Here is a 15,648-nt window from a genome sequence, read left to right as displayed (position 1 = left end):
GCTTAAAGTTAAGTATTTCCTTAAGTGTTTTGCAGAACTGGGGCCATAATAAAATAATTTAGATTGATATATACAGTGCCTTACTAGTTCAGTGTATTTTACATACAACCTTACTGAATAAATTAATGTAAACAACAAATTCCACAACTCTAACAATGAAAATGAAGACACTGATCATCATAACTTTGCTTTTTCTCATCTGTATCCAGATACATACACACTCTAATATGTGTAGTGTGTATATCTTCAATCCTCTCCAAGTACGCAGAAATGCACAGAAAAGGGGGGAAAATGTGTAGCATGTATGATTGTCCCCTCAAATTTTGAAACCTCTCAGGCATATAACCCACAAATAAGGCGGTTGAAATACTGATGGAAATGTTGTGAAAGCACCATTACACACAGCTGTAGACAGCAGTGGCACCATCCCATCAAATCACAAACCCAGTCACCAGGGAAAAGCCGGCAGGAAGTGCAAGAAAGTAGAGACTGGTGCACACAAAATGACTGCCCCATGGCTTGCCATACTCTGATTACTGCTTGCACTGTCTAAAGCAACTTCTGGTTATTTTAATTACATTCCTATGCTAACGTCTGTACAGTGCACATGTACAGGTTAATGTGCCAGGCTGGACAGTTGCTTTTGGACTCAGGCTCTCTTTTCCGCTTTCCAGGCTCACTTTCCTAACAGTTTTGACACAGCTTGTATCAAGAGCTACTTTCATCACCTGACTGCAGCTAACAGTAGCACAGCAGCACGTGGAATTTAATGTCACTTGCTCTTCTTTGCTGACAGCTTTGCATAAAATGCATTTAAAATCTACTTGTGCTCACTGAGGGGATAATTGGTTCCAAATTACATTCTTAGATTGATTTTTTTTTAAACCAGTTTTCTTTACTGTTTCCCTGCTCTGGTTCCATGAATCCTAAAGTGACATTGACAGATTACAACAGTCAGACAATAACCACAAGTTTCCCCATAGCTACTACCTTCTTATACCCATTTAAAATCAACAGTGAAAAAACCTGACATCTAATCTTCTAATCTTCCTGGCTGCCACCACATTGTCTGGCAGATGAGGGCAAAATGCACACATCTCAGCCAAATGAATCTGTGATCCCACATCCTGATGGTGCATAGCAGGTCTTCTCTGTCTACGAAAGCTATTGCTTTCTAGGGAATACAGCTTCTGATTCCAGATGGATATTGAAGCAATTTGTTTATAAGAAGATATGGGGTGAGTCAGGCATATGCTATTTATGTTATGTCGTGAATATGACTACTCAGAGGGCAACATTTTAGGGGGTTTTCTATTATGCCTTTTAACAACATACAGCTAGCTCCCTGTCTAACTACTACATTAGTTGCATTCCACGTAATGTGTGTATATTACCATATTATGGGTGCATTGTGAGTGACAGCAGCTAATGTATATACACACTTCAGGTCAATAGTCACACCTTGCATCTAATATTATTAATATTCTTCAGAAAGGAAATGCTGGAAAGAATTTTTATCCAAAACAATGGGTGAGATTTACAAACAAATTAGGTACCAAATTTACATGTACAATTGGACACCCAATTTAAGTGCACAGTTATCACAATTATGCAAAACAAATTTTATAGTTGTACGTGCAAATGAGTGGTTTATGTGCAGAATTTTTGAGTTGTGCATGCAACTATGGAAACTGCAAGAAGAGATTAGGTTCACAACTGTGTACCCAACTTGTTTAAAAATCTGACCCCAGAGCTCTCTTCTGCTTTACTCTGTATACTTTATGTTGTAAATAGAAGTAATTGAATATTCAGGATTGATTTTAGGATCATACACAACAATGGTTGTTCTCACAGTCTTATTTGACTATGAATAATTTTTTGGCACAGAAAAAAATACCTGTTCATATCAATTTGGGATTTTTTTTTGTCAGCTACAATTATGACACTTTGAAAACTACTATAATGGACATAGAGCTTTTTCTCTTAACTCCAGTCTTATTCTACAAAGCACAACTTCATATTCAGTCCTCTGAAGACATCTTTGCAGCTTGGTTTGAAATGCTGAGTTGGCGAGCCTATTGCAGTATGGTTAAAAGGTCCACAGATGGATGCATTTTTAATTAGGATTTTCTATCTATATCTGCCACACTCAACGCCACACGATCTGAACATCTAACAAAATTATCACCACCCCAATTTACAGGCCAACCCTTGTTCTAGTTTCCTTCCTCCTCCAACTGCGGCATTGGGGATGTTTAAAAAAATACCAAGAGATTCCACCTGCTCCTGTTTCTGTTGTAGGTATGGGAAAGCTGAGAAGATGACAAACTTCCCAGACAGCTAAGAAACAAAGGAAACTGGGCTAACAATTACTGTAGTCATCTTTAATTCAATATATATTAAAAAAACAAAAACAAACAAACAATCTCATTAGGCATGTTCTGAACTGAGCTTCAAAATATGTGATGCCTAATCCAAATCCCACTTAAATTAATGCAAAGATTCAATGAGCTTTGTATCAGGCCTGTATTATCAATATGGTAGAACGAATATGCTACTCTCCATAGGCACTGAAAGGATTAAATAATGCTGAAATATTGATGTAATGTAGCTGTGCTGACTCAGGTAGAGATAATGTGCCACAAAAATTCACGTGTGCATACTTTAACTTTACATATTATCATTCCCCATATGTAGAATGCTTTGCCTTGCCTCATTTCCCCGCCTCCCCATCATTTCAGTCTCTCCATGACTATAAAACTCATGTGGACAGGTAGAAAATAACTTCCATGTCAGGGTTCTAAAATTTGGATGTGTTCAACTTTGCATACAAATTGAAACATGTTACCTCTGTTTCTGCAAGGACAATTGGGAAAAAAAACCTGGGGGGGGGGGAGAATGACTCCTAATCCACAGAGAGGGGGGAAAAATGACTTTTATTCAGATTAAAGGCTTTTATTTTTTCAGGCACATAAAATAGAAAAACTCTTTTCTCTGTCACATCTAACTTGTTCTTATAAGTGAAAGATAAAAGTTGCCTTTTTTTTGGATGAAAATATTTTCCTTTAATGAAGTGGAAAGTTTCTTGTTTGTAATACCTACGAACTAGCTACCCTTTCAGGCTGCTAGCTGCAGATCACTCCATTCCATAAACGGTACCTGGACCCATTGATGTTAGTCTCATGAAGTCCCCTCTGACAAAACACTTCAGATGGTCTCACAGCAGGATTTATTTTTTGCACTTTACAATCTGTCTTTCATGCTTTAATAAACCTTTTATTCTTGGAGAGCTGTTCAATACATATTATTCTGGCATTTTCTTGCTAATGTACAATAAAAAGAAAAAGTTACCATAAAATGGCTCAGCCTCTCTTTAGAATCTGGACTGATTCTAAATCATGATGTTAAAATGATGAAAGCCTCCCTGATGCCACAAAGCTCTTATTTTAATGTTGCTTGTTACCTGTGTTTACTCCTCCAGTGAATATCCATGCTCCAGTTGTCATGGCAGCTTTAATCAGACCTTTCCCAAAGACTTGCTTGAGTTTTGGCTGAAGTTCAAAATTCTGAAGGCCTCCATGCACAGAGATGAGAAGCTTGGGAAGCTCAAGCTGCCATTCTTTTGTCATTAGGTGTAGAAGAAGATCAGGCTTTGTGTCAAAAGACACACGTACATACTGCAGAATTAAGGGCATTGATAAAGAAAAAGGTTGGTTATGACTCATGATGTGTAACACCAAGAAAATATTTTTAAAACATACAACTTTTGCAACAAAAAACTAATTAATTGTAACTTTGATGGTTTAAAAAGCAATTTATGAAACTACAGACTATGACAATTATAGGTAGCCATTTCACAGAGTTTACTCTCTCCAAAGCTCTTTGCAATAATTAATCAATCAATCCTCACAACACCTGTCAGGAGCTAATAGATAAACATTATCCTCAATTTACAGATGAGGAAATTAAGGCAGAGAGGTTAAGTGATTTGCCCAAGGCCATAGGGGCAGTTGGTATCATACCTCCATTTAGAACTCTCTTTATTCTAGACAAATGTATTGAAAAACATCTACAAAATATGTAATAGTGGACATGCCTGCATTTAAGGTTAAGGTTGCAAAGTCGAGCACTCAGAAGTTAGGAAATGGCTGAATTAAGGTTCCCCTTTCAACTTGCTTCACTTGTGTGGATTTAATAAAGAATAAATTATTACCCCGACTGAGAATATGTTTTAAAGGCCAGAAGGGACCATTAGGTTCATTTACACTAAACTTTTGCAGAAGACAAACCATAGAATTTCACCCAGTAGTTCCTGCATCAAGACCATAACTTCAGGTTGAACTAGAGTACATACAATTATTCTGGAACCTTCCACTAATATATTTCTTTCCCCCACCCCTCTTGGTTTATCAGCATAACCTTCAGATCCACAGCACAGACTTCAGAATAAGCATATCTGGTTTTAGAACAGTAGTACATTTCAAAGAACATATTATGCTGACATATTTCATGAACATTTTGTTCATTTTTACTATGTCTATTCCTTTTTTGTGGTCTGTGATTGGTCACCTACAGTAAGTCTCATGGTACTGTTTCTGCTTCCTGAGTGGATGTGAAACTTCAGATGGAGTATTTCTGGCATGAATGCTAATATCTGTGGTTGCATGCAAATATGGGTATTCAATGACAAATGGCCTTTCTCAACATTCCTGCAAGCAGAGCCCCATTTGCACAAATGATCATGAGAAAACAAACGAATAAGAACTTGGTCCAACTGAAAAGCACACCAGAGTTAAAAAATATTGATTCACTCTACAGTTATAATAATCCTCCCAACATCTGCTAAGTCTTTTTACTATTAGGAGGCAAAAGGCCATATGTAGTGTATATCTGGTGAGCATGTACTGTACTATCAAGTATGTGTGTAATGGCTTTAATGGCTGGATTGCTGAAATTGAAAGGCAAACTCTGCTAGGCATTTGAGTGCACTGGCTGAATGCTGAAGATAATAGATTTCACTAAGAATTCCATCCAGTAATTCCTGCATGAAGCCCATAACTTCTGGGCTTCACTAAGAATTGAGGATATCATGGACTTGTGACAACAGGAATGTTGGTAAGACACTAATCTTTATTTCTTTCTCCCTGTCACAGACAGAAGTTGGGGTTACAAAAGGTTATACCACTATTACATGGCAGGGGTTAGCAGCCACATATTGTAACTATTATTGAGGGTACTCAACATCTTAAAATGCTGAACCCTCTGAATAGTTAAAAAAGGGAAGATTTTCTGTTGGTCTGAGTATTATATTTCGGTTTTGTTGGCAATGAGAGTTGATGTGTTCAGTCTCCCATGATGAATATATGCATTTTAACTGATGATGTTCATATATATTTGTTACAAGCAGAGGTTGTAGGACCATCCCATGTGCCACTCCTGCTCAGATCAAATCCTGTATCCTGCCACCACTCATGACAGACACCAAATGTTTAAAATTAAGACAAAAATTGCGTAGGATGCACATCAACCATCTTGCAAAAGCGTGACTGGGGGTGAGGAGGTTTCCTTCTGACCCTTGTAGCAATCGGTTTATTCCATAAAACACATGATTTCATTAACCCCAGTTTAGCTTGCATAACTACCAACTGGTAAAAATATTAACTCCTTATTCAGCCACTTCTATAACTTCCAGCAGTAACAAATTCCATAAGCTGACTACAAGATATTGAAGAAATATTTTCTTTTATTTATCTGAAAATTATCACTAATTTCAAATCACCATTTGTTCTTATTTAGGCGAGAAAAAGGACTATACTCTTAATGTAAAATGAAATTTTATCATATGAAGAAATGTGAGTAAACAAATCTGAGTGGTCTTCTCAACTACAAGAACCAGCAATGCAAAGGAAATTTAAATCTTAGAAACTCCTCTGAGAAAAGGTCAAGGGGCTAAAATATTGGATTTTCTTTTCGTGAGAAGAAATGTCTAGACTTCAATTTTGTGATTATCTTATTCCTTTTAGCTCTTGTGGGGGGCATTTTCAGTTTGGTGTGCCTTGGATAATTCTTTTGTAATCACTTCAGATGTAATTTAATGTGTATAGGATCATTCTTTTGTCATCACTTCCAAGGCACCCACTAAATTATGAATAAGTGCTTTTAAAACCATTTTTGATCATATTAATAATTTATCTCTCTCTATTTTGTAGTAGAACATTTGACCTTTTCCCTTTTCTGTTTAGATTCTGCTGCCATTACTGGCTTCCTTCACCGCCACTTGCTTGGAAAGATTTTTAAATGTAACTATGAACTTGAGCCAAATCGCTGCTCAGTTCCATCAGTCTCCCCATATCTCTTTGGCTGATATCTACCTTTCAGCTCCATAAGTTATTATATTTTTATAGAGGAGAATTTGACACTTGTGAAAGAAGCCAAACTGACAGCATTGCTATTTATCAACAGAACAGGTACAATATAGGAAGCAGAAGGAGAAGCTTCACCACAGCAACCTGCCAAAGTGCTTTGGCTCACCACTGAACTAGTTTAGATGGGCCACACCATAGGATGAAAGATTAGTTCAAGTTCCCATGTCCATTTAATCTATAGCTTGACGATTAGACTCAACAAAAATGTCACTTAATACTAGCTGTGATTATGATGCTTTATTTTCATATCAAGGGATTAGCCAGAAACTCAGACTCATTTCTCATTGACCAATAAACAGCCAGATGGCTGCAAAATAGCCCAACCTAGGTTAGAATTGAACTACAGTGGTAATCTAGTTGTAAAATTTTTCATATCCTGAGCCATACAGTTCTCCAACCACAATGCCTCTATTAGAGTACATATAATTAAACTGCAGTGTGCATTGTACCTGGCTGATTGCTGATAATGATAATTTGAGGGAGACACTTACAAACTCACTGCACAGACTCATTCTGCTGTTGACAGACATGACACTTAAGTATTTCTGAATTTTCCCTCGATTAACATACTGCCTAATACTTTGCCTTCTGCAACGCAATCTGGCATTTCCCCCTGTATTTTCTCACTAGTGGCAACTGGATGATGACATGACCATTTTACCTACCTCAATTAACTGTCCAAAGTTTCAGATGCTTTTCTAAACTAAGCTGAATCTCTGAATCTTTTGCTGTTTGTGCCTCACAGCAAAAGGCCTGATCCGGCTCCCATTATAAACAAGAGCAAAACTCTCATTAGCTAACAGAAGCAGAATAGGATCTTTATTAATATTCTTTTAATATTTTAGGGCCTTATTCAAATCCAAAGAAAGTTAATGGAAGCACTCATTGATTTCAATGGGCTTTGGATCTAGGTCAGGGGTGGCCAAACTTTTTGGCCTGAGGGTCACATCTCAGTATGGAAATTGTATATAGGGCTGGCTGGGATAGGGGATTGGGGCACATGGCCGGGGGAGGATGAGGGCTCTGGCTGGGGGGTGCAGATTCTGGGGTGGGGCTGGGGATGATGGGTTTGGGGTGCAGGAGAGTGCTCCGGGCTGGGATGGAGGGGTTTGGAGGGCGGGAGGGGGCTCTTGGCTGGGCAGGGGATTGGGGCACGGGTGTGTGTGGGGTTGGGGATGAGGATTTGGGGTGCAGGAGGGTGCTCTGGGCTGAGATCAAAGGGTTTGGAGGGTGATCAGGGCTGGGGTTGGGGCGTGGTGGTGGTGGGGGGGGGAGAAGCGCGCTTGGATGCAGGATCTGGGCGGCGCTTACCTGAAGCAGCTCCTGGAAACAGTGGCCCGTCCCCCGTTTGGGAGCAGGGCCATGCTGCTCTGCGCCCTGCCCTGTCCGCACGCACCGCCCCCACTCCCCCATTGGCCACAGTTCCCGGCCAATGGGATCTGCAGAGCTGGCGCTTGGGGTGGGGGCAGAGTGCAGAGCCCCCTGGCTGCTCCGGCTTCTAGGAACCATGTGGAGCTGTTGCACCTGTGGAGCAGAGCAAGGCAAGCTCCCAACCCCGCTCCCTGTCGGGAGCTCGAGGACCAGATTAAAAGGTCTGATGGGCTGGATGCGGCCTGTAGTTTGTCTACCCTTGATCTAGTCCTTTGTGTATTTCATTCACTTTTTTCTCCAGAACCCTTATTATTTCAAATGCTGTAAATTTATTTTGAATATTAATAATTTGCTATGTCAAAAAATAAAACCCATTGTCTTTTTCATGGTTTAATGTCAAAGGATTATAGATTATCCCCCCTTGTTTCTCTCTCCTTGCACTAATGGCTTTTTAAAATCTTTCCTGTGCAGTTTTGTCAAATCTGTACTTTTTAAAACCGCAAATGCATTTTTAGGTGTGGCTGATTTCCAAGACACTTTAATAAAATACAACACATTGAAGCTATATATGAGAAACTATATCTGGCAAATCTATTTACCTGCCTCATAGCCACAATGATGCATTTCAACATGAAAGAACAATGTAAGGGACACTAAGCCTTTTCCACAGTAATATACTTTCTGTCTTCTGAAGTTGCAAACATATGCCAGCCACTCAATGAGCATGTTAAAAGTATCATTTGAACGCTTTGGATTAGCGGGAAATTATTAAAAACAGAACTAAATGTATTTAATTCACTGTGAACCTTTCAAGCAGCCATCAGCCATCCAACCTTGTATAACCATGATCAAAGCAACTTTAGTTCAGCAAAGCAGAGTTAATTAGAAATCTGTATAGGATTCAAATGTCCCAATTAATGAAAGGGGTTCCAGAATTATTTGTGTGTTAAAAAGAGGAGGATAAATTCAACACAGCAGTTTAATCTGGTCCTTTAAATTCAATGCACAGTGCAACAATGCATGATTGTTCCCACCTGGTCTACCAAGGTCCAGACCCCCCAAATCTCTGTTCAGTCAATTAATTTTTCATATTTCGGTTTAATTAGAAGTTGACAGTCAAGCTATATTTTGCATGCATGTATTCTTGGGGTTGGGGTTGATATAAAACCTGATGGCATATCATGTACTGTTTTATAATTCACTAGAAGCCCACCTAAATCCAATAATGACTTACTTAGTAAACCAGGTAACTCTTATTCATTAAAGAGGGATTCTCAAGCTTTTCAAACAGGTGCCTTAAAACATTTTACTGCATCTCTCAAATCTCGCTGACAGATCTGTTGGATGGTATCTCTCCACCCAGGAGGAGATCTGTTGATGACATTGACTTAATTTTCCTGTCTCCATTCTTCCGCTAGCCCTTGACCTCTTTCAAAAGATCATGGAATTAGCAGTGCTCAGCCTCTTTCCCAGCTCTTTACTGCTCCTTTGTGTGATGGAGGTCTTTTTAAGGAGCAGAACGTGTGCAGAGGACCATAGCAATGTGGCAAAGTGGTGGTCCTTGGCAAATAAAACCCCCGAACATTTTGGAGAATTTATTGATTCAGCCATGTTGCTAGTTTTTGGGTGGGGGAAGATTTGTATTTAGTGCCCAAAAGCCTTTGGTAATAAAACAATTTAAAAGATATATAAAGAATTTGATGAAACAGCAGAAGGTTGGTGCCAACAAATAGATGAGAGATTAATACATAGAGGCTGGGTAACTATATCCTAATGAGCTGTGCTACAAGCTCTGTCCTGCAAATCCCGAGTTTTGATTTTTTGTTGTAGGTTTATATACAATTTTATTTTATTAAAACAAAATCCTACTTATTTCCTCTTCTGGGCTTTCCAGTATATCTTGTTTATTGTGTCTCTGTTATGGCTAGACAGTGAGCTCTTTGTGGGTAAAATTGTCTGTATTTTTATGTCTGGTACTGTGCTGAGCACAAGTGCTTAATTACAATAAAAATAATTAACATTAATAGAGTCCCTTCTTTTGTGTGTGTGCATGTGTGTTTTATTTTGATTGCAAGAGGGGGAAAAACACATGGAAATTAAACCTGAAACTCTAAAGATTTTCCTTAACTTAAATATTGAGTTCAAGAAAATGTTTATAAAGAAGATTTTGCTTAAATTTGAAAAACCTGTTATTTTCTGTCTAGCTGTGCTAATACCGGCCGCACCACAAATATTGTATATACCCTTGAAGGGAGAAATTTTGTAATGCATTTGCTGAGTATTAACAGGATTAACCATTTTATAAAACCAAAGAAAATTTTTACTAATTGCAGATCTAGAAACGTGGGTGTAGTTATTATAGGACACTCAACTGTTACAAGAAATGAGGAAACACCACTTTATTAACTGATCTCAACAACCACTATAATGTAATCTCAAATATACTCTGCCATAAGAGAGTTAATTTATCCACATGATTCACCTCAAACATTAAAAGGATAAGTGGAAAAGAGTATGGTAAATTTAATTCCACAATAGGCACAGGAAAACTAATTTAAATGTTACTAAAAATGTATCACCATTGCACATATGCTGGAGATGTGGATAGAAAGTAGATACTCTGAATTAGTAATGCTGTAGGCAAATACATAACATTGATGAAATATGGGATAGAATACCACTACACAGGCTTTCGCTGATGATTTCATATGGTATGTCTCTCAAATTCTCAGAAGGACAAGGTGGGTAAGGTACAATGTTTATTGGACCAACTTCCATTAGTGAAAGAAATTTTTGAGCTTACACAAAGCTCTTCAGGACTGTGTAAGCTTGTCTCTCTCACCAACAGAAGTTGGTCCAATAAAAGATATTACCTCACTCACCTTGCCTCTCTAATATACTGGGACCAGCATGGCTACAACAACATTGACAAATTCTTAGAAGGTGATTCATTATGTCTACCCTAAGAAAAACAACTTTTTAAAAAGAAAACTGAGAACAGTGTTGGCATCACACTTAATTATTTGTACAAATATGGCAGAAATTCTTACAATGAGCATGAGGCCAAATAATGTCCTCAGTTATGTCAGGACATACCCAGTGAAGTCCATTTAGCAGCCCCATAGAGTTCAGTTTTTCACAAATAGGATATTAGCAAAATTAATGTCTTTTGGGAATTTTTGTTTTACATTTCTGGAGGAAAAAATGAAGTTTGAACCATTAAAAGGAATGGTATGGCCCAATTTTGTTGAGGATGTTCAGTCTATTATGTTCTCCTCTGTTACTGTTCTGTATTGATTTTTTTTTTTGGTTATTACGGCCTTATTGTAGCTTTGTTCTTGATTTTCGCTACAATTTAAAAAGGGATATAATGATGCTCACTAGTAAACTCATTTACAAAGTACTTGTACGTTCCCTGTCACTCTGTATTAATGGTAACTTAACTGTATTTCAACTGAAAATAATATACTTACAAAAGGGGAAACAAAAAGAAAAGGAGTACTTGTGGCACCTTAGAGACTAACCAATTTATTTGAGCATGAGCTTTCGTGAGCTACAGCTCACTTCATCGGATGCATACCGTGGAAACTGCAGCAGAAAATGGTTAGTCTCTAAGGTGCCACAAGTACTCCTTTTCTTTTTGCGAATACAGACTAACACGGCTGTTACTCTGAAACCTGAAAAGGGGAAACAGTTACCTTATTTATCAGATGCTTGAAACCCTTTTATTTAAATATAAACAGAGATCAAATTTTCTCCATGGATAACCTGCGCATGGTGGAAATTTTCATTTGTCTTTCTGTTAATTAAATACCTGACATCCTCACTGCTCTTCGTCCCTCAAGATTTTATAGTTTTGTGATTACCATGGATCTGGATGATGTTACTCGATTTTGTTTTATCTTGCTGAATACCATCAATCTTTAGGCCTCAGAGCATGTTCTACAAGGTACAATGGCTCAAATCTTCTGATTTTTATTCCAAATTCTTCCATTGACTATTGGGGTGATCTTCAACAAATCACTTAACCTTGCTGTTTTGCAGTTTTATCCATTTTTAAAGTGGGTATAATATTTATCTATAATGGTTGCCACTAACACTCAGTATATGCAAAGAATTACCATACAGTGGTAAATGAGACACAACAGATTTTATCTGTACTTAGGAAATTAACTGGAGTAACTTTATGCTACACTTATATATTGCATTTGATGTGAGAGTAAATGTTAAGTCTCCTGAAAATATGCAAGGCCCCAAGGCTTGATATACATTAGTCTCTTTATCTAGGTCTTATTTCTCAAGGTTCTGGAGGCTGTTCATTTTTCTCACTTAATCACTGGCAAAAATGGCCATCTGGTTTGTCTTGCAAAATGAGAGCCTTGCGGAAGGTAAATTCAGATGCATATTCGGGTACTGTATAGGTTTAATTCTTTTCATAATTAGAACCACAACAACTAAGCTTATGTACTTACCCAGCTCTCACACTACACTCTCCTGCCCACAGTGCTATGGCTGTCAGGCACCGTAAGGGTGGCCTTTAAGGGAGACACTTATCTCATTAGCTCTTTAGTTTATCATAAAAAAAAAAAAAAACAGTCACCGTTACAGTTCTGCAGACCTGCTTTCATGGTTGTCACCTTACTGTGGTCATATGCATGTTGAGCTTTGTATCCTTTTATGTACAATAGCGTGAAAGAAGCTCAGCTATTCAGAGAAGCTATGATTTGAAGGCATTTTCCCCATCAATAGACTTTCTGAATGTCTGGCGGCTTTATGGAAGCTTTTCATCCATTCAGAACTTGTTTGTTCTCTTTCCCTTCTGATGTGATTTAATGACTTTGAATGGTTGGCAGGATGCAAATGTCTTCCTGGTTCTTCCTATTCTCTGGTACTGTTAAAATAAGTCCAGAGTTCCTCCAACAGCAGTTTTATAATAGAACACCAGCATGTCACTATTATCCATAATAATATGCACTCATTTTCCACACATATACTAAGTCAAAAGTTACCATTAGATGCTATAGTATTGGTGCTCTAGTGTTTGTTAAAATGTGATAACAGACTTCAGTGGGAATTGCACATCTATACCTCAGAGCAGAATTTGGCCCACATACTTTGGACTGTAACCCTTAGAATTCTATATATGAAAATCATCTCTGTATTCTTTTTTTAGTATTCCAGTCCAGTACTGTAAGATTTCTCTTGATGGAGCAGCAGTTATACGTAGAGGAGATTAAATCAATATAAAAATCAGCCTGAATTTTCACCCATCCTTTGAAATGAACACTAACTTTGACTAACAGATTAGATTTCTTTTCTTTTAGTGACCCCTCCATAGTTCATCCAAACTATCCTTCTATTGCTTTGGGATGTGGTGGCAGGATTGCTGGGCTCCAATACCGATTGTTTCAAATTTAGCATTGCTTTCAAGCTTCCCTTGAGTTCTATCCCATAGTGAATGGTGTCCCCCTAGGAACTTCTGATTACATAAAACGCTTTCCCTCTCCCTCAGGCTTAATATCTCACATAGAAAGGAGTGAGGTTCCAAAAGCACTTTATTTATTCTAGTTCATTTATTCTATGGTAAAACAGGGTGGCCCCAAATTTAAAAGCAGAGAAACACTGATGCCTGCCAAATAGTTACAGAGAATGACCAAGATAAAGAGAGTCGGTTGCTGTTTGGGGATTCTGAGGGAAGAAGCTCTCAAAAGGTTCAGAAGTTTATGTAAAATGTAAACAAGCACCTTACGAACGGTTAATGTTAGCCCCTCACTAATCATGATTGGAGAATAGAAGAAGTGGATGTAACTTCCTGCTTCCCATTACATTTCCTTGGAAATAATCTTTCTACTTTACAACTGATGAGTACAATTTTTTGTTCCTTGCCATATTTTACAGTGCTGTCCTTGAATTGCACAGGTTTGGTGAGAAGCGTCTTGCTTCCACTGAATGTGATATACAGCACTGTGAAATGGGTGGCTTGATTTATTCCCTTTAGATAAATCCTATTTCATTTTACTAAACTAGACATATTTGTACACTCTTTTCTGTTAGAGTGAATGAGAGTTGATTCGCTTTATCAATTTTCAGGTGCCACTGAATAGGCATTAGGGGATCGTTAGACCCTCAGGGAAACACTAATTTTCTAGCTGCTTCTATATCTACTCATCATGGGTGACACTGTGTTCTGATACTTCACAGAATTACTACTTCAGAAACAGATACAGGTGGAGATTTTCAAAGGCACAAATCACAGTTATATGCCTAACTCCCACTGACTTTCAAACCTTCAAATCCTTTGTAATCCTCCCACATGTTGATTTACTGACTCTGACAGGCATGCTGTCCAATATGTGAGAGAAATAAAATATATTTAAAGTTTACCAAACATGCCAGACAGTGACAGACTGCAATTTACCAGGATTCTAACAATGTTATGAATTAGCCAGGAACTGTGGGAGATGGCTGTCAAAGAGAGGGAAAAAGAGGAGGAAGCAAGAATTAATTGAGAATAAAGAAGTTATAGTTAGAGCTGTCAAGCAATTAAAAAATTAATCACAATAATATCTGTTAATATTTAAATATTTTTGGATGTTTTCCACATTTTCAAATATATTGATTTCAATTAGAACACAGAATACAAAGTATACAGTGATCACTATATTTATTTTTGATTTACAAATATTTGCACTGTAAAAAAATAAAAGAAATAGTATTTTTCAATTCACCTAACACAAGTACTGTAGTGCAATCTCCTTATCATGAAAGTTGAACTTACAAATGGAGAATTATGTACAGAAAATAACTGCATTCAAAAATAAAACAATGTAAAACTTTATTAGAGCCTACAAGTCTACTCAGTCCTACTTCTTGTTCAGCCAATCAAATTTGTTTACATTTGCAGGAGATAATACTGCCCGCTTCTTGTTTACAATGTCACCTGAAAGTGAGAACAGGCATTCGCATGGCATGGTTGTAGCCGGCATTGCAAGACATTTACATGCCAGATGCACTTAAGATTCACATGTCCCTTCATGCTTCAACCACCCTTCCAGAGGACATACGTCCATGCTGATTATGGGTTCTCCTCAATGACAATCAAAAGCAATGCGGACCGACGCATGTTCATTTTCATTATCTGAGTCAGATGCCACCAGCAGAAGATTGATTTTCTTTTTTGGTGGTTAGGGTTCTGTAGTTTCTGCATTGGAGTGTTGCTCTTTTAAGACTACTGAAAGCATGCTCCACACCTCATCCCTCTCAGATTTTGGAAGGCATTTCAGATTCTTAAACCTTGGGTCGAATACTGTAGCTATCTTTAGAAATCTCACATTGGTACCTTCTTTGCGTTTTGTCAAATCTGCAGTGAAAGTGTTTTTAAAACGACCAACATGTGTTGGGTCATCATCCAAGACAGCTATAACATGAAATATATGGAAGAATGCAGGTAAAACAGAGCAGGGGACATACAATTCTCCCCCAAGGAGTTCAGTCACAAATTTAATTAATCTTTTTTTTTTTTTTTTTTTTTTTTTTTTTTTAAAGAGCATCATCAGCATGGAAGCATGTCCTCTGGAATGGTGGCTGAAGCATGAAGGAGCATATGAACGTTTAGCATATCTGGCATGTAAATACCTTACAATGCTGGCTACAAAAGTGCCATGCAAATGCCTGTTCTCACTTTCTGGTGACACTGTAAATAAGAAGGAGGCAGCATTCTCTCCTGTAAATGTAAACAAACTTGTTTGTCTTAGCCATTGGCTGAACAAGTAGGACTGAGGGGACTTGTAGGCGCTGAAGTTTTACATTGTTTTGTTTTTGAGTGCAGTTAGGTAACAAAAAAAAATGTACA

At 37.9% G+C, this 15,648-nt stretch overlaps 1 protein-coding gene across 2 annotated transcripts in view; it reads right to left on the bottom strand.

Moving 5' to 3' along the window:
* Positions 1-15,648, bottom strand: part of TRPM3 (transient receptor potential cation channel subfamily M member 3) — a 190,146-nt gene that overhangs the window by 173,467 nt on the left and 1,031 nt on the right. For both annotated transcript variants that reach the window (XM_084628736.1, XM_084628737.1), the window contains exon 2: positions 3,464-3,677. In XM_084628736.1, coding sequence (XP_084484862.1) covers positions 3,464-3,677 — 214 coding nt within the window. The remainder of the gene's footprint in view (positions 1-3,463; positions 3,678-15,648) is intronic.

The sequence above is a fragment of the Lepidochelys olivacea genome (assembly GCF_965140295.1).
Source record: "Lepidochelys olivacea isolate rLepOli2 genome assembly, chromosome: 5".
Classification (NCBI taxonomy): domain Eukaryota; kingdom Metazoa; phylum Chordata; order Testudines; family Cheloniidae; genus Lepidochelys; species Lepidochelys olivacea.
Note: the sequence above shows the minus strand (reverse complement) of the source record. Positions and strands in the feature narration are given on the sequence as shown.